At 43.9% G+C, this 27,017-nt stretch overlaps 1 protein-coding gene across 8 annotated transcripts in view; it reads right to left on the bottom strand.

Moving 5' to 3' along the window:
• Positions 1-27,017, bottom strand: part of FAM168A (family with sequence similarity 168 member A) — a 193,050-nt gene that overhangs the window by 82,886 nt on the left and 83,147 nt on the right. For 7 of the 8 annotated variants that reach the window (XM_068930790.1, XM_068930793.1, XM_068930791.1 and 4 more), the window contains one exon: positions 13,723-13,812. In XM_068930790.1, coding sequence (XP_068786891.1) covers positions 13,723-13,792 — 70 coding nt within the window. In that variant the 5' untranslated portion in view covers positions 13,793-13,812. Of the gene's footprint in view, positions 1-13,722; positions 13,813-14,097; positions 14,203-27,017 lie in introns of those variants that run through there. The other variant, XM_068930794.1, reaches the window with a different exon arrangement.

The raw sequence follows: 27,017 nt of genomic DNA on the forward strand, positions 1-27,017 counted from the left end.
CATGAGGAAAAATAACTTTCCTGTGAGGGTGACTGAACCCTGGCTTAGGTTGCCCAGAGGGGCTGTGGAATCTCCTTCCCTGGAGATATTCCAAAGCCATCTGGACACGATCCTGGGTAACGTGCTCTAGGTGACCCTGCTTGAGCAGGGGGGTTGGACTAGGTGATCTCCAGAGGTGCCTCCCAACCTCAGCCATTCTGTGGTTCTGTGGGTTCAAAGCCTGCACCGAGAGCCAAGCACCAAACGGAGGCACCTGCGTCAGAAGCGCAGTCATCCCATGCTCCCCATGGAGTCAGCAGACAGAGGTGGAGGAGTGCAGAGGATGATTCGCCCCCATGGGGTCCAAACTCATCTCAAATGGCTACCAAGGCAGCTGAGAGCGACTCACCTGCTGCTTATGCACTTAGCGAGACACCCACACTCGTTTACCGTAAATCTTCATCCAGACCCTGAGTTATGTGAATGGGCTCAAAGCAAACCACGGCCTATTTAGAGACTATGTAATCATTACTATGTCTTTGCTTATGAAAAATTGCTCTGTTCATCCTGAAATTACTACGATGGTTAATTATACTACTGTTTCCTTATCTAGTTTCAGGAGAAAGAGAAGACATTTTGGCAACAGAAGGCCTGAACAGAACAAGCATCCTTACGAACAGCCGCCGACAGGCACCAGAAAATGGTCTTCATCTCGAGACTTACCAATTAAAAATAAAAAGAAACGAGATGTAAACAGGAGTTCAGATGTAGATGCACTCATATCTTTCTGAATGAAACAACTCATTGTTAAGCTGTTAAAATTAGGTTCCCCCCCCACACACACACACCATCTGAGCTCATTGATGGTTTTTACTGTGCATTGTGTCTCCTGGGAACGCCACTGAAACCAACAGCTACCTCCTTCTCCCTAGAGATGAATGCTCCTTTCCACAATACACTAGGTTTCTAATAATGAGAGCCATAACATCATCTTTGAGCGTAAATAGATGGCAATAAGTCAAGTGTACGACTGAAACTGCCTTTGTTTACTTACTAGAGAGACTTACTAAACCACAAGTTAAGAATGTCTTCACCTGTCATTACTCCAGGGTTTAATCTTTGTACTTCTCTCTCCAACCCTCGCATCCAATAGCCATTGCCCGCGTCAGGTCCTTCAATTTCTCATCGTGTCAGACTGGTTTCTTCTTGATTCTAGGCACTTCTGAAATTATTCTGCTTATGAAATGAAGTAAGTTAGACCTCTTCCAAGGGGCAGTACCACAAGATCACCAGTGGCCAGCTCTCCGTAGAGGACTTGTGGAGGTGAGCGCAACCAGCTGCAGGTGGCTGTCTGAAGCTGCCGCTCTTTGCTAGAATTTCAAAGTATTTCAGGTATCTAAATGCTCACAATGGGCCATTCCCAAGTAACCGGTCTAAGGGCAAGGCTGGATTATCCCAGGTCAGGGCTAGGACAGGATCTGATGCAGATGAGAAAAGTGCCCTCAGTACTTTGGAGGATCAGTGGGAGGCAGCCAGCTGTTGAAGCTGTTGAAGCTGTTGACCACCTCATCATAACCTGTCACAACACTGAGAAAACTCCTCCTCGGCAGGCTGAAACACATATCTGTGTGATTCCCCATTCTCACAAATTAAAAAAAAAAAAAGAAAAGAAAAGAAAAAAGAAAAAGCACAGCTCTGCAGAGCCAGGAGCAGACTCGGCCAAGGGAACGATGGTTTCCCAGCTGCGCAGTCTGCTCGTGCCGCCTCATCCTCCCTTTTCCGCCTGCTAAGGGTGCTCCTCTCTGCCAGCAGCTGCCCTCCAACGGCAACACGAGAAGCATCATTAGGATCAACACCAGCAGCAAAGAAATCATGTTATCAGCAAGCAGCGCAATTAGCTCCTTTAGGCTTTACAAACCCGCTGCTGCAGGCAGGTGGCCTGATCCGGATGGATGGCGGTGGTCACCTCTCCATCACCACACGCAAAAGGAAAAAAATATAGAGACTGATAACACAACTCATCAGGCAGTGACCTGAAGGGACATCTGAAGCAGCAGCACAACTTTTTATTTTTATTTTTTAACTCTCCAGCTAAACAAAGGTTTATCAGACACAGGAAGCCCAATGGAGAAACCATGTTTTCCAAAGGCTCTGCAATCCTCCAACAAGTAAATAAGCACCTTCCCGCAGTTCGGGGAGCTCCGCTACAGGCAACAGAGACCTGCAGCTCTGCTCCTGGAGCGTACCGGCCCCAATCCCCTCCTGAGCTCAGGGGTGACAGCGCTGAGCATCATCCAGGAGGGCGCCGGGGGAGCCGTCTCTCTGGTCCCCTCTCTGGGCTGGCATGTTCCCAGGGAGCCCAACCTCACCCCTGGTCCAATCTTTGCTTTTTCCTCCCCTCTTACAAATTACAGCTTCTTCTTGGCCCCACACGAAGCAGGACTCAATGGGCTTCAGGATGAGATGTTTATCGTAAAAAGCACCGAAGACAGCAAATGCGCGGTCTTCGTTCCAGCAGGGAAACCAGCGCTTTCCACCACTGGCAGGAACCTGGGGCTCGGGGAGGAACGGTGGGGGCAACGGGAGGCAAAAGAGAAAAATAAAAAAAGGCCGTAACACTAAAGAGTCTTTCAGGACTCATTTATTTGAGCGGTGCCAAGCAAGCTCACTGATGCAATATTTTCTTCCTGCGCTCTGAGCCAGGGCTTTGGGATCTAATAAATCATCTCTGGCCGCGGCGACATTAAAATTCCAGCCCAGTGCTACGCGAGATGAAACGAGGCCCAATGCCAGCAAGCGCGGAGAGGGCCAGGCGGGCACGCGCTCCCCCGGACAAGCATGCCCAGGGGTTCGGGTGGCAGCAGCACCCCGTTCCAGTTTCAGGCTCGGCTCAAGCTCACGCAAACAGCGTATCAAAACATATTAACGCGCCGGAGCTAAATGCGCCGCTTCGGGAAAGCCGATGCACATTAAGCTATTCGGTACAAAGCAGAGTAGAAAAAAATAGACTCGGTAATTTACAGAGCCGGTACAAACCGGGGAGCCATTGCTTAAGCTTATAAAAGGCTTTTATAACCCCGGACCGGATCCTGTTTCTGTATATGAAGGCAGAGCTCTGTGCTGCATCACACTGACTGCACACAGCGTGAAAAACAATTGTGCGCCGGGAGAGGAGAAAAATTCAATATTTAATCTACAAACATGCTTCCAGAAGTTAAGCCCCAAAATTTTAATTTATTACCTTCCGACTACAGAAATACAACAGCAACAAATACCCAATGACATATTTGCTGCACCAGACAAAAAAAAAAAAGGGAGGGGGGAGGCAACAAATACTAAGCATTTTGTGCAGATCATGAAGCAGTATCGGAGCCTATTTTCAATCATTTAATTGAAGCACCCGGGGATTTAACAGGTATTGAATGTGGAGCGTGCAAGTATGTGCAGAAAAAAGCAAGCAAGGATACGACTTTCAACTGCAAACGGTAGAAAAAATTATGCAAAAAAGAGTCACTTATTGTAGAAACGCTGAGATTTTAACCGACAACTGACAGATTCCAAATCGGCCCCTGATTTTAGGTGCTAGGAGACATTTTTTTCATGTCGTTTTATTACCCACCGCAGTCTCACGTTCATGCGATTATAAGGTCACCCTCCAGCTCCCCAGCATGCAGAGCCGAGGCTCCCGAACTGTGCTCTGCGGAGAATCACTGACCCACTTAGCCATCGCTGATGGACTTCTGGAAACCGATGCCAGTGTTCTTCACTTCCAGCAGGCAAATATTAGCAAAACTGATTTAACAGCTTTTCCACCATTGCTAAAATGGGTACGGAGACGCTTTGACATTATGAGAGAAAGAGGAGGTGGGGTGCTAGGTGGAAACAGAGAGAGGGAGGTCTCTGAAATAACCTCTCTGTAGAGAGAGTTCACAGCATGAACAAAGTCCATAGCAGCAGCTTTCTCAGTTGAGAAAACTGGATATCCTCAGATAGGGAAGAGGAGGGCAGGAATAGATTGGGGGGGTTGGAGAGCAATGAGACCCAAAGAAGTTTAAAGATTTGATGTACAGTAAACCAAGCATGACCTTGCAATGTGACCTAGAGGCATGGAGACCCAAACTGCTACCCAGATCATCTGAAGATGGCCAGTGTGATCTTTGACTGCACATATAGAGGTTCATGTCATGCAACAAGGCAGGCAACAGTCCTCCTTTAATAGGACAGGTGGAAGAAGCCTAACACACCAGGTTCAGCTTTGAGCACATTCATATGACACAGATAAATTTGAGGAATATCAAAAAAACTTTTGAGGAACATCAAATTGTCATCAAGAAACAGAGCAGACAGAGCTACATGGGAAAAAAAAATGAAGAGAATGAAACATGTATACATTAGTAATGAAGCAGACAGAGTCAACTATCCGTATGGAAGTAAAGGGAACCTGCAACAAGAAACATTTCAAATGGTCTAAAAAATCCACCGTGATGGCAACAATGAAAAAGAAAAAAACAAGTAAGACTGCTTAGAAACACTATAAACAAAATCACCAAAAAATAGAACCTCATTCTGTGATATACAGAGACTAGGAAATAATACAGAAAGGTTCACGTTCACCAGTTTAAACCGTGCGCATACGCCCTGAACGCCCAAATTGTCGGTCAGAACTTGTTCCCGCTGTGTGAATGAGCTTTCATAGAGCTTGTGCTTAAAAATAAAGATTATTTCTCCCCCAAAGTTGTGAAGAATTCCAGTAAACTACAGAAGTAACCGATGTATAAGAAAATGTTTAATTCTCTTTTCACCTTTTGTTTACTTTAAACTAAGGACTATTTTCTTCTTCAAAATATATCACCAAGGCCATCTCTGGGTGTTTTTTCCCTCCTAGTCTTTTTGCTTCTCTGCCATATACATACTCTCTTCAGCCTGAGTCACGCAAACTTTTTTATTTCTTTTCCACTACGGAAAAAACCAAAATTGATATTGTAGCTAAGAAATGAGGCGCAGCACAAAACACTTCCCCACGCTCACCAAGTGCTCGGGATTAAGAGGCGCACAATGGGCTCATTCAGGAAAAGAGAAAATGAGCTTTGTTTGCTTTTAAGATTCGAGACCCTTCTGTTTATTTGCAATACTGCGAAACTTGAAAGCATGTGAAACCTTATACAAACAGCTCCCATACTAAACAAGGGGCCACCAATATTACCCTGAGTTTCTAGGAAGCCGCCTGAAAGGTTGATGTTATCCAGACAGGTCTCCAAAGCAGTCGAGCTTCCAAGCATCTGTAATGAAATGTCAGGACTCCCCCTTCTCTTTTCTTAAAGGGAGCTTCATGATGCTTTTAATGACAAGTTAGGGTCCACTCCCCATTTCTAAAAGCGAACACAAAGTAGGAAGGCTTTTGTGTTGAAACTCAAGGATGCTACACCCAAACGTCCGTGTACCGCGACTCGCTTTGCACCGCGACTCGTGCACGGCCACGTGGAAGTGCACACGGACAACTTACCAACGTTGCTGCCCCGGGAGGAGAACTCGAGCTATTGCCCATACTAATAAATAACCCTAAACTCACCAATAACCCTCTGCTTCCTTCTCCCTCACTCCCCAAACAACTGAAAAAAAAAAAAAAAAAACCCCACCCTTCTACCTCATTTCCATAGGATTTTATGCTTTTCATGACTTCAGGAAGCTCTCTAAGTTAATTTATTACAAAGTGAATTAGTGATCCTTGAGCAGCTAACCAGAGAGCTGCAACTCCATCAGCTTCCAACGTGGAGAAATTCAGCAAGGCGCCCGGTGGCATTACCACACCAAAATGAGGCACTTCAACATAAAAAATTACCAGGCTCTACCTAAGACAGAGCTCGTCCTTCTCCTTGCCAAGTAGGATGCTCCTGCCTGCTTTATACATGCCAATTAACAAACACGAAGAAATGCCAGAGGAAAAATATTCACTGTACCCACTTCATACATTTTTAATCACCCTGAAATCAATTCAACACCCCGAACACAGTTTAAAGTTTACCGAACCGGTAAGCAATGGATCACCTAATTAAACCCCGAGAGGGTATTTCGCAGGCAATGGGAGAGGCAGGGAGGCATCCAGCTCTCACAAGTGCTGAGTTAGAGAGGAGCGCGCTCCAGCCCGGTCTCCTTTCGCGGCATAGCGCTCCTCGGTGCTCCACAAATGTGCTGAGGAATGCCCAAAAAATAAAGACAATAAAAAAGGGAGGGAGAAAAAACTAGTTTATCCCTCTTCACACTCAGCAGCTCTAAGAGAACTCGGTTTTCTTGGCCAAGGAACTAATCTGTTATCAAAGGCGCAGCCTTCCCAGAGAATAACACAGCAAACTTTTAATTTTAAGTGAATAAGAAAGGCTGAAATTAAACCTGGAATTATCTTCGTCCCACAAGGAGTATGCAAAGGAGGATTAAAAATCGACTGTCAAAATCCTATCAGAGCATCCTTCAGCCTCCTCCGAAATGGGAGGCCACTGGCTTTCAATACGCCAATAACTTAACCGAACCGCACAGCCGGGAGCGCAACGCGGGTCAGTGCTAATGCGCCGCACTGACGTCCGCGCTTCAGCGATCGATGCAAATTGCACAGATTAGGATGAAAATACAAACAAGAATCGCACACCTATTGTCCTGCCAACAAAACCGATTACCGGAGGACGGACGAGGCCAATTCCCTCCGTTAATCATTATGGCAACACAAACGTCGTGGCTTCACCTTGCGGAGAACAACCCAACTTCTGCCTTTAGGAAGGAGCAAGGTGGGTTGTGTAAGGTCCTCTGGGAAATCCTCGCAGGCAGTGCCCTGCGGAGCCACGTCGAGGGCTTTGGACGGAACAGGCACGTTTCTGCTCCCCTAAGGTCTTTGTCTACCAGCCACAGACATCGCATCACCGAATCTTACAACAGAAACCGAGTTAACGTTGTAAATCTCAAAATTATGAGAGCAGTGTATGAGAGTGACAAACATCTCGTGGAGAGATTGCCACTTGAAGAAGCAGGAAGACCAACTAAATTGGAAAGCAAATGAACCCAGACCTTGCAGGTAGTATCAAAAAGGTGCCACTGACCCAGGGAGACAGCATGCTTTTCTACATTAAAAAATTATAAATCTATTAGATAGGACTTTCCCCTAAATGATTAAGAATTATAAAAATGTTCTATGCTTTAAGCTGAAGCAGCAGCATCCATTACTTCAGGAAGAACATCTACGAAACATATCGCATCTTGCAGCAAGATCAGAGGCGCAGTATAGCTATGATTCAGGGTCTTATTTGCTTTAGGCTCCTCTTCCGCTTCCCCAAAATACTTGGGCAAATCTTGTGCAAAAATCATCAAGTGCCTCCCCTGGAATATTTATTTCACATTAGGGTGCTGCAGAGGCTTCCTAAAGCCGCATCCGGGCAGTTTAGGTTAATCCACTTTGGAAGTGCAACGAAGCAGACCCCAGGCGCGCAAAGGCCTTTTATTAAGGGCGTCGGGGTCCTTCTAACAAGAGGAGCCTGGTGCACCCGTCCTTGCGCAGGTGCTCACCAGCTGCACCAGGCTGAAAGGGTGGAAAAGAGAAGAAAGTAAAATACCTGAGACGGAGTGAAAAATGTCAGGGACAGAGCAATGCAAGGAGAGGAAGGACCAGAAGAGCAGTGGAGGGGCTTGCTGATAACCCTTCACTCCACAAAGCCCGAGAAGGGGCAACGGAGGGTTGTCACCTTCTGCCTCTGCAAGCTAAGAACTGAGGGGAGAAGCAGCAGAAGACCCACGGCAGAGACCTAAATGCCTGAAGGAGATGGATCTGTTACTGGTAAAAGAGGCGGGGGAAAATCCCACTGCAAAGAAGTGGGAAGGAGGAGGTCCTGCTTGACCAATGGGGCTAGAGAAGAGCTTCCGGGGAGGCAGAGGACGCGGGAACTGGGGCATCCATCACATTCAAACACTGCGATTGGGATTCCTGAGTAGGACATGCAACAGAGGTTGAAGAAGGCTGAGTTACCAGACCGCATATTGTCAAGATTTAAGGACGTTACACACTGCTTAAAAGGATAAACTGTCACCTTACAGACAGGCTGACACTGACCCTAAGAAATATCTGTGGAAACCCATTGCGAGTTTGTGGGTTGGAGATGGGGCCCCTGCAGGAGCACACTCCATACAGAAGTGAAGTTCTTACAGACCCGTTGGTACAGAGCACGTCTCTCAAGAAAGGACCTGCTCTTGCATCTCAAGTTCCCTCTCGGACAGCAGTACATTGTGTTTCATTCAAGAGTGTCCCCAAAACCATCACCACCATTGCATGTGAGTCGGCATCTCGAAGAGGTAGAGCACAGATCAAAAGCAACATGAAGCATGCTAAATAACCCCTTCTGGGCAGCAGAAAGCCATCAGTCAATAAACAGAGGCAGAATAAGCACCCTGCTTAGTGTACAACGTTTCTTGACGACAGCCGCTCACATGCGTACTCCATGACCTACCCTTACTGCCCGCTGGCTCCTGAAAGACACTGGAGAGATCTGGGAGTCTGCTCTACAGCCCTTATTGAGGTGCGATCCTCCTCCTTGGAGACTTGCTTCCCTTGCTCACTGCCATGTTGTCACAAGCTGCACATCCCCAACCCTTCCACTAGCGAGATGGAAGAGGTTGGAAGAGGCTCTCTGGAGGTCAGAAGAAGCCACGTTGCTTCCAACCAGCTTTCCTCGCTAGTCCAAACAACCCGGATCGGACGGCCTTGAGGACAGACCCCAGTGACTGGCACCAGCTGCGGGGATTAGATCGGAGCAGGAAGAGTAACTTGGTGTTTGGGAAACAGCCAACGCAGCTGGCTGGCAGCAGGCAACGCTGTGCACATTTTCCCCATGGTGGGAGCAGACCTAGAGAGAAAAATTTTGCTTTGTCTCATATATACTCACCTCTGAAGACGCTTTTGCCGTTCCCTTCCCTCTCAAGGGCTAGGCACATAACCTGGACAAGATATAACCTCTCTAAAACTGTTTTCACAGTTTTAGCAGACCCACAGTAAGTTATTCAGATACAAATCTCTGCGATAGGACTTGCGACCAAACAAAGATCACTTTGTGTAGCTGCCTACGTCTGAGCAGGTTGTCAGCACACCTCTCACTGTCAGAGAGGCACAAGCACTTCTAGGACACAATCCAGCGTCTCGTAAAGGAAACATCTAAATTTCTTGCCCCTTACTATTAAAGCAGCACAGGGGATCACTCAAAGACACATGTGCATGTTGTAGATATCTAAAATTGGGCAAAACAAATCTGAATCTAGGTGACCAGGTGCTCTGCAAGACACAGCAGGGTCAAAGTGCTTCTTTCCTTCAGTAACTACAGAGAAAGAAAATACAAATATCGCTTCAGGGCACAGCCAGCCTCTACAGGGTTGTTTGTCCAAAACAAACGAAGGACTTTTACCAGCAAAAGCTTCGCCAGGCACCAGCTCCCGTCTGCGCCGTTGCCATCACAGGCCCTGCAAAGCATCTGGCACGAGGGCTCTGCAACGCAAGCTCCTTGCAGGTTTACTAACCAGCTTCACTTCTTGAGACTTTCGGATTTTACTGACAGTCATTATTTAATAGCAACCGCAGCAATTACAGTCATTCTAGCAAAGGCTCACGAACCACAGCATCTTCTCAGCGTATTCATCAGTTTTTGCTAGGGAGAACGATACTGGCGTAAGCTATAACAAAAAACTTTTTCTAAGTCAAAATAGAGCCCGAGTCGTTGTCTCTGACTCCGTGCCAGCGAGCTGGCCTCTTTGCTGCGAGATTGGCACACGCAAAGGACACACGTGCCTTAGCCAAAGTTGCCTCAACCTGTTATTCCGAGGATCCGGCATCTGCAGTTGGGCACAGAGGATATTATTACTAATAAAGGCCTTTGCTTCACTTAGCTACTTTACTTTAAAACTTTTTTTTGCTGCAGTGTTTAACTTAATTCAAATGCCCAGTTAACTAACTAAATAAATAAATAAAATATTTTTAAAAATCTGATTCAGATTGCACTTTGAAAATCATGTAGGAAATATAAACTGTCCTTCATGTTTTCCGTAAAGAAAATCAGAATGGAAAAATTAAGAGTCTGAATTAATGTATGGTACTTCAAGTGCTTAAATATGCGCAAAGGATTCCTTATTCTCCTCAACAAACGACCAGCCAATGCAGTGTGAAAAATGTTAACTTATTTTCAAATCAGCATCTCGCACTAGACCACTGAGTAAGGAGAATAACAAACAAGTGAAAACAAAAAGAAAAATCAAATTAAACCTGATTATTTAAATCAAAAGCAATCTATTCTATATAAAGCATGCACATTTAATACTCAAAAGCCACAAGACAGCAGAATTTAAATTGCCATTACCCTGATTACTATCCTGGTTTTCTCTCTGCATATATCCCACTTGAGTTTTATCCCTTACGGCTAGAAATTAATGGCTTATGCATGATCTTTAAAGACAAAAATTTAAGTAATATATGTGCTATACCAGGTATGGGGTGAAAAAAATTGAACTCTAAAGTGAACAAAGAACATAGCTTATGGCTAACAACCTTTACCTCAACTTTATTACACTTCAGTAGTGTTTTCAGTTTCCATGGCTTGCTTAATATCAAGCTGGGAATAATTTTTTTCAAATGTAACACTACTGATTAAAAGCAAATTTCTAGTTAAGTGGGCTTGTGGGTTTCCTTCTTTTCCTTTCTTATTCCTTCCAAAAGAAACCCATCATGCAAAACACACAACTAAGTAACACGGAAACTATCCAGGGCCATTCACACAGAGGACGCTTCCTGCAAGTCCATGAGGTTCCTGGTACTACAGCGTTGCCGGCAGTTCCCCCTAGTACTGCAAAAAGATGAGAGAGATATGGAAAACATTGTTTTTGAAATGACATCTCAAATCAAATTTTCAGGATAGACGTTATAAACTTTGTCTCACGGTTTGCTTGTGTGCTCCGTCGAATGAGAGGCTACAAGTGAACCATCTCCCTTTCAGCTGTTGGCCGACGGTCACAACTGTGACGGTCCTTTAACATCCAAACCCATGGCCTTGGAGGGGGGTCGCATAAGGGATGGGAGTCAATGTCCCTTCCAGATCTAACTGTGTCATATGCTTTAATTAGTTGCATGCAAAGCAATTTGAGAAGTGCCTACAAATTCCCCAACTTCATAGTTCTCTTGTGAAAAACCCATCTCGTTGGTCTGCATTAGTTTAAACATCCTCCAGAATAGCTTGTGATTACACAATAAGCTGACACAGAGCTTAACAAAGCAAGTTAAAGAACTGTAAATGAAGTCTAAGCATAGACTGCATTAGATGGGCATAACTTTGCATTTCTCATGTAAGAGACGTGGCAGCTTTCTTTAATAAGTCTTGAGACCACCCTCAAGAGTGGTCGGCCTCTGATGTTTATAGGACAAGACTTGTGATATTTTCCCCACTTGTGCAAAAAAATCTTTAGGTTTTCCATTAAATATTGACATGAATTCATATTTAAAAGAGGTTTTGTAATTCTGCTTGCCTAGGAAAGACAACAGCTCTTAGGTTGAATGCTTTTTGTCCTATTATCTATTTTGGGACTTGATGGGAAGAATTCAGCCCACTGACACTTAATGTCACAGCTGTGCTATGGGGAAATCAAGTACTTGTACAGTTCAGCTACAGCTTTTGTGTCCAGTGTTCAAACACACATGACGGCCACTTGAACCTTCACGTTCCTGTGTTTTCATTGACATTCCTAAGGATCTTATGGTATTTTTTCAGGTCTGATCTGCCCTTGTGTTGAGTGTCCTCCCCCACCCAGGTCATCTTCCACATCTGCCACTCATTTCTCTTCATTCACCACGAATCCTGGAAGCCACAAACAGCTGAAGTGCTACTTTCGGGGGGGCCAAGTACCAAGATCACCACCAGAGCTAGAGCAAGGCGGCCAAGGCAGACAGGAGTTTTACATATATGTAAGTGCACAGAATAACGTCTGTGGTGATTAACCAGCAGGTTTTTGACAAAGTAAAATTCACTTAGAAGATAATTTTCTCTTAATGTTGCCATTTGACTTATTCAGCATGCAGTCACATAGAATTCATTTGTTTAAAATAGAAATTACCCTTTGAAATTCTCCTTCCAGAAAGGTCAAGTTACAAACTCTATACAAGTCGCACCTCAATATTTAAGGAAAATTGTCTTACCAAGTGTCAGGAAGGCAGCTCCTAAAACATTTGGGATGGTTTGGAAGCCGAGAGACAAAATATACGTTGAAGGGATATTAATGTGGAATTTTGAACAAACACAAAGAAAACTAAAGTGAGAGCGAGGAAGACTTATTCAAAACCATCCATGTGCTGGAAAGCACAAAATCCCTGTTACTTTCTAGTGCAGGGAAATAACTGTGCACTTACGAGCTCATCCGACCACCCAGCAATGCTGGAATCTGCAGTCCTTCACAGGATGGGGGTATTTCTGAAGAGACTATTCTGCACAGACAAATTGTTTCTAAGCCTCTAGTGCTTTGACTGTGAGACCAAAGTTCCCCTGAGCTACAGTATCTCCAACAAAGCAGCACGCATACATTTTACGGGGGGAGGAAAAAAAGCGTGAATAAAAAATGGGGCACAGCCTCTTTGAGGAACTCTCCACTCCGCGGAGTATCAGGCAGGCCTCCTCATCGCAATACAGCCAACCGTACCCATCTACTGGCAGAAATATCTACCAAAGTCGATAGGAATATTTTGTAAATGAAGTAGCTGAGATATTGTTTGATGTTCATTCCCATTTGCTGTTGACCACTTTACTCCACAAAAGCGCTCTTCCCACCAGTTTCCCACTTTGGGGAGAAGTCAACCCAGACAACTCGCAATGCCAGCATAAAGAAGGAAGCGTTAATGCAAGATGGCGCTTAATTGCTAATTACATTCAACAAAACGTTAGAGGAAGGGACCTTCCAAGGCTAATTTTATAAGATGCCTACCAGATCAGAAGAACATCTGCTGGTAGATATCTTCACAAGGAAGACCACAGATATACCCATGCTGAGAATACTTTTTTCCAAAGCACTATTTCCTCTCTGAGCTAGATTCTCTCCGTATTAGTACATTTTAGCCCACCATTAGTTATATAACTATGGTAAACATATTTCAATGCCTTTTTCAAGTACTAAAGATGACATTGTTAGACAATTCAGTCAATTCAAAAGATGGACTTCAAACTCAGATATCAGACTTGCTGTTTAACAGAAGATTAACTCAAGTAATGCATAACTTTAAAAACAAAAAAAAGTCAATAACGTAGTTTCAATCATCATCTATACTAACAACTGCATATTCTCCAAATGACTGGCTCTCTCCTGTGGGATCCTCACTACATACGGTGGGATTATTCTACCATGGGCACCCACATGACTCAATTCAGCCCTGCAGGTAAGCCCTCCAGTTCCCGCCCAACTCTCCCAGCAACTTCTTGTGCATTTGGCTTGTTTAAAGCTACAGACTTTTGATCTTTTTCTTTCAGATTTCCAGGGAATCCTCTTCTTATGAATTTGGGTCCATTTATTCTCTCTAAACTTACTGCTTGGGCTTTGCTGAAAAGTTTTTCTGACAGGTCGCGTTCCTGTCAGGCTCCCCGCCGTAAACTGTTTCCGCCTTGGTTAAGGGATTAACTACTCGTTAATCATCATCTGCTCTAACCCCGCAATACGGACATTCATAAAGCAGTCACTTAATACCAAACCTACCTGTATACGCCATGTTCTTGGGGTTTCCGTAGGGAGCCCCAGGTTGGACGGGGCTGTAAACAGGGTTCATCTTGTGGAAGACTGGGAACTCTGCAGACAAAAAGGAGAAAAGCACCATGAGAAGCCAGGCTTATGTTACCCTGAGAGCAGACTTCTGTGCAGAGGCTCTTATCTATACTTTATGGTAGCCTTACCATGTTATAATTCGAGACACAAAGAGCTGCAAAGAAAAGGATTTACAACCAGACGTGACAGCTAGACAGCATATTTAATAATTTAAGGTTCAGATATCTCCATTAATTCCCCTAACTTCTTCACCGCTGCCTGTTCTGCCTCCAAATATACCCGGAGCAGAGTAATCCGACACTCACTTACCTTCCGAGGTGCTCGGGATTCATGATCCCACTTCCCGCAGGCAGCAAACAGAAAGAAGCAGCCACCAGTTCAGCCAAGGACTTCTCCTCCTTGGAGGAGCTGATGCTTTTTGGGCAACAAAAACAACCACAAAGAATAACGGAGCCTTCAGAAACTAGCAGACACAGGAGCATTTGCTGCCAGCGAGAGCCTTCGGCTGTAGCTGAACACCGAGACCTCGCACCCAGCATCAGGTCCTCTGCAGAGTGCATTGAGGCGCTATCCACTGCCCACCCATCGGAAACCAAGAGGGGCATGCACTGACATAAAACAGCCAGTAAGATTTTAATAGCACTTCTATTTATCTAATAAAGATGACGAAACAGTGCTGGGTGATCTTCTTCTAAATTTTATTTAGAGGGAAGCAAGTAACCTGGGAATTTGGGTCTACTGACTGTCAGTTAAGCAACAGCTCAGTTAATTATCTTAATGAAGCCCATTCTCAGTTCTGATTAACGGAAAAATCAGCCATTAAGCTTTATTAGGCAACACATTTGTCTCCACAGCTATCCAGTGACAATTTCAAACATGAACCCCAAATGATCTTTCTTCAAAATTGCGGGTTTCTTTTTTTATTTATTGTTTTACAGGTCATAAAATAAAACCATTCTTTCCAAAACCAAACAAGTCTCTCATGACTGATGCACAATTTCTTAGACCATTAACTCCTTCAGCTTTACTTCAGGAGAGTAAACAAGTCAAATGCTAAATGTTAGCAACAACTGACTTGACAACAATTACTGCTTAATTAATTAGCCTCCCTCCAAACCCAAGTTAGCACAGAAGGAGCAATTCGCAAAGTAAAGAAAACCACATTTATAAAGCCCACCAGAAGAAAACGCTACAGATGCAAAGTTACATATTACAACAGTAGCCAAGGCAGACGTGGCTTCAGCAATGCACAACGGAGTTCTTTAAAAACATGAAAATCAGGGCAAAACAGGAACGTACATGAAATATTATGGCTGGGATTTACATGGAAGCATAAGGATTTTATGGTTCCCAGAGCCACTGGTAACTTCGTCCTCCTACGCACAAGCAGTGTCTGGAGTTACTGGTAAGTCTGAACCACGATGAACATGCACAATATTGCTGCCAGGACCACAGCACAGGCTTTCCTGACTTTTGTGCATTTAAATTCTTCACATACACATATGTCTCCCCTTAAACGCAGGTGCTATTTATCGCGGCAGATACAGGACGCACTCATGCGCACCTTAAACCGTGCATAAATATACTGTGGGCTTGCGTATGCAATACGACAGCCTAACTCCCATTGCTTTAACCACAAGACTTTCTCTTTGGCAGACGAAAGCTAAATTCAAAAAACATTTCCATTCAGAAGACCAATTGTCTTTTCCCTGGTGAAAAAGAAGTTGGATTTAAACACAAACACCACATCCATCGTATGTCACATACGCATCAGTTCTCTCAACAAGTCATCAGACAAAATGCACCAAACCTGAACACAGGAAAGAAGTCCCTTTCCTTGTCTGAAAGGCATAGGAGATGTTTCAGCCAAATCAGAGGGTTTTTTTGGTAAATTGAAACCATCCGAAAGAAGATGGTTCGACCGTAGCGCGGTGCAGCGAATGTGGTGCCCAGCAGTGCCAGCACCCCGCAGTGCACAGGAAGCTGCACCTACACCACTCTAAACACAGGCCAGGAAGCCAAAACTGCCTCTTTTCCATCCAAATGCCCTGATGATGCCTCCTTCGATAAACTTTTTTGGAATTCACATCACCTCTCCGTGATTCCACACCAACGGCGTGGCACGAGGATATTCTAGAAATTTTAATAGTTGTAAAACATTCTGACAAGGAAAAGCACTATAAAAACCACTGTGGATATGTCTACATTAACAAATGCCTCGGTGCAATCACAGATGATCAGGAGAGGAAAGTAGTTTGTGCTGAGGCCCCTTTGGCTACACTCTATGAGGTCTGAGGGTCTCAGACCTCTGGACTACATTTAGTCTGGTCTTCTGGACTGAGTGTCCCCACCAGACACACAGTTCGTAGCTACCTAAAGGACCATCACTGCTTTCCACCTGTGCGTCCCTCGACAGGTTGGGGTACATGTGATGGGCACCTGGAGTGAAGCACACCAAAACTGCTCTGCACACTGAAACAGTAAGGCAGGAAGCAGGAGTCACCTCAGAAGCGCAGTAGTGCTCTCAGTTAAAACACTGATAACATACGTAGCCTAAGGGTTGCTACTGTGGTACGTGATGCTTAGATAACTAAGTGATAGATGCCACAAGTAGCACCTGAGAGAAAAAAGGAGGAGAGAGATGTCAAAGCTGCAAAGACTTCTTTGTCATAATTAAACTGTTAAATCACTAGTGGGACTCCTCAGCCTGGACAACGGCCCAGCAAGTCTTCCTCTCTGCCAGGTGTCATCCCAGACACATTGAGACAGGCTGCAAGGACCTTTGATCCAAGCCCATACAGGCATCACAGAATCACAGAATGGTTGAAGTTGGAAGGCACTTCTGGAGATCATCTAGTCCAACCCCCCTGCTCAAGCAGGGTCCTCTAGAGCATATTTCCCAGGATCGCGTCCAGGCAGCTTTTGAGTATCTCCAGCCAAGGAGACTCCACCACCTCTCTGGGCAACCTGTGCCAGTGCTCTGTCACCCTCACACCAAAGAAGTTTTTCCTCATGTTCAGACGGACCTTCCTGTGTCTCAGTTTGTGCCCGTTGCCTCTCGTCCTATTGCTGGGCACCACGGAGAAGAGGCTAGCCCCATCCTCTCGACACCTCCCCTTCACATACTTCTACACATTGATGAGATCTCCTCTCAGTCGTCTCTTCTCCAGCTGAACAAACTCAGCTCTCTCAGCCTTTCCTCATAGGAGAGATGCTCCAGTCCCCTCATCATCTTTGCAGCCCTCCGCTGGACTTGCTGCAGAAGCTCCATGTCTCTCTTGTACTGGGGAGCCCAGAAGTGGACCCAGTACTCCAGGTGAGGCCTCACCAGGGCTGAGCAGAGGGGCAGGATCACCTCCCTCCACCTGCCCGCAACACTCTGCCTAATGCACCCCAGGATCCCATGGGCCTTCTTGGCCACAAGGGCACATTGCTGCCTCACGCTTAACTTGTTATCCACCAGGACCTCTCAGGTCCTTCTCTGCAGAGCTGCTTTCCAGCAGTTCAGCCACCTTCCTCATGTTTCCAGGAGAATAGTCAATAGCTCTTCAGCACACACAAGAAACCAGGCTCCGTTCTCAACGGTGTGCCTTGGCCCTGCACTAACAGCAGGGTCTTACATCACTCTGCAGAGGAAATCAGGGCCATCGCAGCATGACTTTAGCCTTGCCCACAAGAGCGCACAGCATGGTCCTACAAGAACAACCATCTAAGCCCAGAGCTGACTCAACTCACTAACCCAGCAGAAAACAGTTCACATGTTGCTGGGTTTTGCGGGGAGCAGTTCAACAAGCTGAATCAGCTCACCACTAACTCCACGAGCAAAGCTAGAGCAAATCAAGGGGCAAGAGACGCTGTCTTCGACCAGGAGCAGGAAGGAGACAGTGCGAGTATCATATGAGATCTTCTCAGCCCAGCACCCTAAATACACCTTGAACATACATGGGACAGAAAGCCAGGAATCCGGCCTTCACCAGTAAGTTATTCCTTTAAAGGACAAAGCACCTCTTCCAAGAGCGACAAATTGCTGATCTAGGCGGTACGTTTGCCCGGTCACCCATGTAATGCTGCATCCTCATATGGAACAACTACGTAGTGACTGGAAAGCTTTTATCTAACTGCTAAGCACAGCACAACCATTACCGAGTGAGAGGTATACAGCGCTGAGGGACAAAAAATAAAGCAGCAAAATCAAATTAAAAGGCAACAGACTTACTGGGACTCAGCAGACCTGGATTTCACGCCCAAAACTGTTAATGCCTAGGGCAGGTTGTCTCACCTCACTGGAGCGAGGCTCTTACTTGCTTTGTCCATCGATGGGACGCTCTCCCAAGCAGGAATGGCATCATCCCTGCGTTTAACACAGCACCTGGCTCAATGCATGATTTCATTTGGGCTCTTCCGGGTTCAGAGAGCATAAGTGAATAATAATTGGTGAAAGTTACTGCCTACATCTAGCGTGCAGTAGGCGTTGTGAGAAACAGGAAAAAAAAAGCTTTTATTGAGAACAATGGAAAAAATGCTTTTTTAGCCAAGAAAAAAAGATCATGATCACATTAGAGGTTTGAGGAAGAGGCTTGGGCTTCCTCTGTTTGGTATGCAGGGTGCTATTTCCAGCCAGCATGAAAGAGTAAATGTGAATGGCATTTCAGACAGATGATTTTCTTTCTTTTTATCATCTAGCATTAAAACACATTCACATGAGTTTCCAATACATCCTGCAAGACAATACTATTCAAAAATACATTTTAAATTCATTATAGGCACCGCATTGTGGCCTTTGAAAAGCTACACGGAAATGAGAATAAAACAGGATTAACCAAATTAAACCTCCTTCCCCACAATATCTTGCAGCATTTGCTCATGGCCATGAATACACAACAAAAAGCCTAATAGAAACAAATTATAAACAGACAAACACAAGTATTGCTCTATTGCATGAGGCTGCCACAGCTTTTTAATCCCCTGGTAGTGATGCTCAGTTGCTGAAATGCTACCAAGACCCCCACCAAACAGCTGAACTAGTAAGATCTCCAGCAGGAACGGCATGGGAATTAGCTGCTAGCAAACAGTCTCGGGACACATTATGGCTGTAACCTGGTCACATTTTTATCTATTTTATCTTTCCCGTGATAGTGCATGACGTGCCTCCATCACGCTGAGAAATTACTCGAGTTGAAGGGTAAACAGAAATGTGGGAGAGGTCAGCCCACGAGCCACCTCCACGCTACTTGGCAGGCCAACGCGTCGGTCAACGAGAGCTTCCATAGAGGATCAAAATCAAAGGAAAAACTCACAGAGGTAGCACTGCCACCTTGAAATTACTATAAATGCAAGCCAAAAAGGAAATCTCACCCCGTTATTTTTCTCTGTTGCTTATTTTGTGCATTTGAAAACATTGTGTGTGCAACCAGCTTCACTGCTTCTCCAAGTCCTTCAGGCCTTGAGTCTTCTAATACTGCTGTGCATGGGTAATTTTATATGTAATTTTATATTTCAGCTTGACTATTTTTATGCATGCACTGGTGAAGCTGGGATCTTTAATGCCTTTCCAGCTCTGGTACATAGAAATCTAGGTATTACCAACAGAAACAGGGGAAGAGAAAGACAGCGCTGAAGGAGCTCAACAAAATTCCAAAACAAAGGAACAAATTTGGCATTCAAGATTCAGGAAGGCTTTATTTTTCATTTTCTTTCCAAATTAAGTGAATGAAGTCTTTATAAACACAGTGTTACAAACAAATATAATTTGTACTGTTCTTAAAACTGATACTAACTGTGAAAGGCACATCTTTCGGGCTCTCAAAAAATTAAATAGTAAATCTAAGTTTAAGTAAAACTTTAAAAAATAGAGCAAATAATACAAATGTGAGTCCTTCTGGATGACAGACCCCTATTCATCCCTTGTGTCCAAATTTAATTTTCTGTAACATTTAGCTTGTGCTTTGCCTTAGTCCTTTGTGAAACTGGGAGGCAAGGCCTTTTGAAAGATGTATTTCTTACACTTTTCTTTTGAAAAATATCACTATTTTCTCCTCTGAGCGTTTGCCCGTACGCACCAAAAATTTATTTTTTTCACATAGCAAAGCAGAGAACCAAACATTAGGGAATGTGAGTAAAGATAAAAGGCAAACCCCAAAGACATGTTTCTTCCTTGATCTGCATATCCCTCTTTAAATTCATTTTATACAAATCACATGCTAATAGTATTCAGCCCAAAACCTCCTTACACATGAAGAGACCTCCTGACCTTACATTACATTCAAATTCAAATAATTTCCTGACAATTTTACAGTGAAGTCATTTGCAGCTTGACCCTCACTTGGGAGCCACCAAACAATAATTTAATTAATTTCCAGTTCATCTGCTAAAGGTCAGTTTAGGCAATCTACAAGGCTACGTCTCACCTTTCCCCAGATAAACCTGCTGGGACAGCATGTACGGTCTCTGAGGATCTTAATATGATTCAGTTTTCCACAACTACACACTTGCTGTTTACCCAGCCTTACAGTAACTAAAAGTTGATTGAACATATCTCAAGTGAAGCAAAGTATTTGACTTGTTAGAGATCTTAAAAATATATATATTCAGGTCCAAGTTGATACAATTTTAGATAATCTTACATTAATAAACCTTATTGTAATAAAATAAAATGAAAATAAAAACAAAATCAATTTAAATAGGGAAATCAAAGAAAGACCAGACTCCACAAGAAGTGTAAGGCTTTATCTAGCAGTAAATTATTAATGGTGGGTTTCATCCGCAGAGTACAAGGTCTACTTTTGCTGATACTTCAGCTACACCTTGATGTCTACACACATCAAGCTAGGGCACCGCTTGGAGCCCAAATATTCCTTTTTGCCTGCAGTTCTCCCCATTGCTCATCCAAACCAATGCAACAGCCTCACTTCCAAAGGAAACTTCAGCTCTGCTCTGATTTTGCCTTACCCGGATAACTGTAAACTCCCAGCTGCAACCTCCGGCCCCCCAGAGCCAAGAAATGTAGTACACCACTTCACTAATTCACGCAGCAGGAGCAGGACTGGCATCCTTGTCCCTCAAACTGTCTCAAAACTGAATTTTAAAATTCAGTTCATATTGCCATCTTTATTTATAAAACGCCCAGGAAGCGCTATCTAGCAGCAAGAGCTAGGCAAGAAGCTCTTCTGTGCTGAGAAAATGTTCACTATTTCAAAAGGAAAGATGCTCTGCACGGTTTTACACTATTAAAATTCTGAATTAGATGAGCTAGTTCAAACCACATCCCCTCTGTTCGGGAGATGGCAGCTTGGAGAGAATACAGAAAGGGTATGATAAGAACGTATTTGAAGCATGGCCGTCACCTGATGCAATCACGAGCGTTCAACGTAAAAACACCGATGGTATTTAATTCAGCAATACACTATGTAGCTGGCTGTTACTGCAATGCCATTCGTGTAAGACCTTTTGCATACTTGTTTGTGTACTCTGGATGTGAATAAGTTGCATTATTCATTAGTTATATTGACAATTTATTTTCTTTGTAGACATTTACATCCCACCACTTCAACAGTCAGAAAGATACATGTATTTGTATCAGAATAGTCCTAGGAGTCCTGGGGTTCAGCCAATGAGCCACCTAAAATGCTGTCCCCTGCCACAAAGGACTTGCCGCCCAAGAATGAACCAACAGGTACATGGACAGACAGGAAACGCACAGATAAAACGAGACCTCACTGACCCGATACTGCCTACTGACACCCCGCGCCAGCACTACGGCTTTCGCGCAATGACACGTTAGCTGCTGAGCCGAAACCCAGATTGGGGATGGAGTCCGAGATTTGAGACAACTGGAAATGCTCCCAAGGCTGCTGCAGAACAAGGGATTTCCGTAAAGCACTGAACATATTCAATCTCAAAGACCAGGTGTGGGAAAAGCAAGAAAGAGCTGGACACTTTACAGTATCCCAGCAAGACCAGTAATACCCATCTATGCACTGGGGAGACTGGGGCACAGGAAGGTGACAGGGACCAGCTAGGAGTCACCTAGCCAAGCCCATAAGGAATCGCATTTCCGTCATCCATTGCCCTCTCGAATAAATAACTAAAACTCACAAGCATTTCATCCGAGAAACATTTGACATCCATAATGGGAACAAACTCTCATGTCTTCCTTGTATTAAAAAACTAAATGGCTAATTTATAAGTACAAAACAGCTCTTGACTTCCAAACATACTGAGCTTATGCTGCTGCAAAATAAATGCCAAGGCATGGAAAAGCTTGACCTTTTGGTTGCTGAAGTTTACGTTCTGCTAAAAGTCAAGGGATCGAAATAATTTGACAATTCAATTATGCTAGACAGTACATGAAAACATAGTAGGGAAAATCCTTGTCCTAGCCTGAGAAGACAGGAGGCCTATGAGGAACATCAAACCACTACAACTAGTTGTTGCACTCAGTAGTAACAAATAGGCGCTCGGTGAGCCCGAACATGATATAGAAGACCAACAACAGCTTATGTGTCATATCATTGACTTAGGCAGAGTATATTAAAAATACCCTATGTATTTAACCCTCAGTAAAATAGAAGCCACTTTGTCTACAACAAAACTTCAGCAATGAGAAAAGAATTAGGCTAACACAGCTGATTTTATATTAAATAGTTTGTTTCTAAAGAACAGAAAGTCTGCAAGCAGATGAATTTTGCGAGATAAAATTCCTTGCGAGATAAAATTCCTTGCCTTATATCTGCAAGACAGATGGGTTTCACCAGCAGGCAACCAATAGATTTATTATTTAAATCATTTGTGTTTCAAAATGGCAGAAGGACCATAAGCTCCTATTTTGGAAATAAAAAGATTTTTCCCAAGATTCAGTTCAGCTGTCAAATATTAAGGTAGGGTGACCGATATGAAAACATTGATCTTCTACTGCCCTCTCAGAACAGTGCGGGGACTCCAAAATGAAGCATAAGCACACAGCTGTGGAACTGCAGACCTCAAAGAGAAGTAAAATACATTTTGTGTCCTCTGTGTCCCCCAAACCACTCTCAAACTACTTTCCTGAGTTATTCCTCTGAATTTCTTTAACTTGAGGCTTTGCTGGCTTTCCCCTTGGCAATGAACCCCACCGCACTCTGCTCTACCTAGCGCTCTTGGTTCTGTTCTCCAGCTGAGCCGTGTGCTCCTCCACTTGACTATCTCCATTCTTTTATCTTAGCGAGCCTCATTCACTGTGTTTTGCTAAAAAGACTTCTCAGGACATGCAGTTGGAAGATGGATCCCTGGTTAGTAGCTACATTTCTTTCTTTTTCATATTAATTTGCCTTGAATTGACAAGGGGCAACAGCCACAAACTACAGCATGAGGGATTCAAGTTGGCCATTACGAAAAGCTTTCTGACGAGGAGGGAACAGGTTTTCCAAAGAGTTTTGGAGATCTCCATCCTTGGAGGTTTTGAAGACTGGTCTACACGAGGCCGTGGCTAACCTGATCTGGTGCTGGTACAGCCCCACTTTGACCTAAGGAACTAGATGACTCCGGAGGTCCAGTTCAACCAAACTTTCTAGGACTTGATATCAATCCGAAAATAGTTTGTGCTGTAAATACTTATTTCTCAGATTCCCACCTCCTACCACAGCCTCAGGCCACAACTTTCTGGGTCTCAGCCGTAATTACTTCCCAAATAACCTTCTAAAGGCTTACTTTCCTCATGGCCTCAAGTCATATGTTTCCTTGATACTCGGTGGGACACCAGAAATCCTGGGGTGGAGGGGGGAGTGTTCACACTTCCTCTTTCATCGATTTCTATACTATCGCACAGCAGTAAAACAGACAATGTAAAGATGCCTCACAAGATCACAAAAACTTACAACAGGTTTTCACATTGGATCTAATTGACATTAATAATCAATTTAGATAATAATCAATGCAGATTTTGACCTACCATAAAATTACTGAAACAGGTTAGAAATTTTCCCTAGGTTATAACCATCTATCCTAGAACACAGTGATTATTTTCATCTTTTCACTGTAAAATAAAAAAATAAAAAAAGCAAAATAACATTCTCAGTTATCTTTACTTCCTGAAACTTCTCGAGTTGCTTCAGACCTCTCACTGGAAGCCATCGCTCCTTCTACTACGAGAAACTAAATTTCAGTAGTCACACACAAATTGTCTTTCTCTGAGTATTAACTTGTGACTAGTTTTATATTAAAAATAAAATAAATAAAAATATTTTTATATTAAATAAAATATTTTTACATTAAAAATAAACACGCCTTCCTCCCATCATTTATAAAATATTAAGCAATCCATAGTACTAATAATAACAATCCAAATATTAAGTAAACTGCTGCAGCTTCTTTTTACAGATGATGGAAAGGTTGAAGGAGCTCAGTTAGCTGCCTTCCTCGAAGTGAGCAAACCCACCGTGCCGGGACCCAGGCTCAGCACTTGCTTCCATTGTTATATTATTTTTCATACAGAAGACTCAATGCTTAAGTGTTTCAGAGAGGCAGACCTCCACCTCCAATATTATAGTGTAATTTAAAATGTGCTGCAGTGAGATAAGAGAAGTATCACACTAGCAAAGGAGTCGGAAGAGAGACTACGGCAGTGATTTGACTGTGCAGTTCCTTGCATTTGGCATACTCAAGTCGCAGCGGTTCACGAACTCTCGTTTCATTTCAGCCTACAGTATAACATTTTCTTTTCTTTTCCATTGGGTCAGACTAAGTTGTATTAACCAAATTCTGACAGAAAATTTTCAATACCAGAAAAAAAAAAACAATCACATTATCCTCACAGACATGTTTTAATTTACATTTTGTTCAAAATTTCCAACCACTACCACTAATTACCTTCCTTCTGCTCTTGTAATTACTCCCCTCGGTATGGGAGAATGACTTTCCAACCTTTTCTCGAACATTGAAAACATTGCTCCTGCCCACGTACTGCAAGAGGGTAAAAATCTCAATTTATTTCTGGATGGATTACACAATACAAAGTTGACACATCAGAAATACAGCATGCTTCTGGAATTAAAATTCGATGAGGGCAGAGATGTCCTTTTAATAATATACGGGACAGAGTCCTCCTGCCTTTGTTCGGTGAGCAGTCAAATTCACCTTGCTGCAAGTTTCAACTACATGATTTATTATGTGATTTATTAGCCATGACGGTTCCTCCTTGTCTTCTAACCATCTCCTCCCAGGTTCTCTTTTGGGGTAGCAGGCTTTCTTCTCTGATCAAGGCTGGAAACCCCAACACAGCAGCAGAGAAATGGAGCACTCCTCTGCCACCAGCCCTACCCACCAACAGGCAGCAAACCAAGTCCTTCCCCGTCCTCTCATTATTTTGGTCATTCTGCTGCAAGGATAAAGATAGGGATATAGAGTCTAGCAAAAACTATGCACATGGAGGGGATCAATCCTCCACAATAGTCCCTTCTTGTTGAAGACGACTGCTTGGGAATCTGTTCTGAAACAAAGCTGGATCAGGAAAGACGGAGAACACAGGCAAAATCCGTCAGTGGAAACAGAGCTTTGGAAGAGGTTTGTCTATCATCCTCCTTTTGTAATTAATTTTGTGTTGGCAAGAGGTACCATATTAATGAGCGCTGAAGACTGAAAGTCTTTCCTGTCCATAGGACGGCACACACTGGCATCCTCTCATTAGGTTTGGAAAGCTCTCTGCAAGGAAGCAGAACAACCACCAGATCTATGTCGGTCTTGGAGCACCTGATGCTACCGAAGACCAATGCCTGGCTCATATATGCTGCAAAAGTGGCACCACTTAAAAAAAATATGTCAAAGAACCCTACTGGCTTTTTCAGGTGAAAGTTGACAAGTGGTGAACAAACAGAACTCCAGAGTCCAGAAACCAAGAGATTTGCATCAATCATAAGCAGAGCTCAGGCATGGTTTTTACTTCCTACAGGAACATGGAACAGTCAGTGCCAAAAAAGAGATGCAAGCCCAATGGCAGTGGATTTCAACTACTATTACAAACCATCAAAATACAGATAATTCACTCTGAAAATATGAAGTAAATTAATTTACTTAAATGCTAACTACTTATTTAATCACTTCCACCTCTCAAGCATCCAAGTCAAGTGGGATGCTGGATGGTCTAGAGGCTGCTCCTCTGCCCCTAAAAGGTCTGCCAACACTTTGGGGGAAGGCTAAGGACCACCCCATCAGCCCACAATCCCTGCTGTCCTTTCACCCCTACAACTTCCTGCCCACACAGCAGAATTGTGCTGCTCTTTTGGACGGCAGCACGTGGGCAAGGGGGCAAGAGGGACAGAAGGACCATCCTCCCTTCTGCCATGTCCCTCCAGTGCCGCAAATGCGCACCGGTTTCTGCGCAAAACTCCTGGCTGATCTACTTCTCTGTTACATATCTAACTCACGTTATATTTGCATTGCTCGTACCACTTAGTATGTCTTTTAGAGAATCTAACGGAGCTTAAGACTTCGTGGGTGGATGCTGCAGAAGTTCTTGCTAGGAGAGCATCTCCCCAGTGCATCATCAGCTGAAGGCTGTAATGAGGTGGGTGCAACACAGAAAGCAGGGTTAAGCGAGACGACCGTTTCACCTGAAGTCTTTAAATGCAGGCTGCACATGCTCATAAAGCTGCACTGCGCCTCAAACACAAGTTAGACACTCAGTACAGAATTACTAGAGCTTAGAAGCATACGCTAGACAGGAGACAGGAGATTAACATCTACGAAACTATAATATGACTCTCTAATGCATGTAGTGTGCAGTCCATTAGCATATGCATTTCATAACTGCATACAGCCACGTATTTTTCTGCCTGCCACCACAGAGGATTTTTTCAGTGCTCTTTTTCACCTAAACAGTCATTTCGCTTTGCAGTGAACATATCCAGCATGGGAGGCCAAAAACAGGAGTGCTGGTGCAGCTCATGGAAAGAAAAGGGATAAAAGGCCACTGCAAGCCAACTATTAGCATTTTCCATAGGTTTTCGGACTTCCCTTCCCTAACGAAGCAGAAGGAAGACACAGTGTATCTCTCACATTAACGGACAACTAAAAAAGTCTTGAAGATACCTCTGAAATGTTAAAAAGGAAAAGTTTACTTGTCACTTGTTGTTCTAAAACAGCCAAGCAAATATTTATCTTTACACGCGAACATTTCTATTCACTTCAAATAGATTTCTCCTGCACGTAAGGCCAAGCATATGTTGAACTACTTGAAAGACTAGGGCTTCAGGATCCAT

The sequence above is a fragment of the Struthio camelus genome, chromosome 1 (genome assembly GCF_040807025.1).
Source record: "Struthio camelus isolate bStrCam1 chromosome 1, bStrCam1.hap1, whole genome shotgun sequence".
In the NCBI taxonomy this organism is placed as follows: domain Eukaryota; kingdom Metazoa; phylum Chordata; class Aves; order Struthioniformes; family Struthionidae; genus Struthio; species Struthio camelus.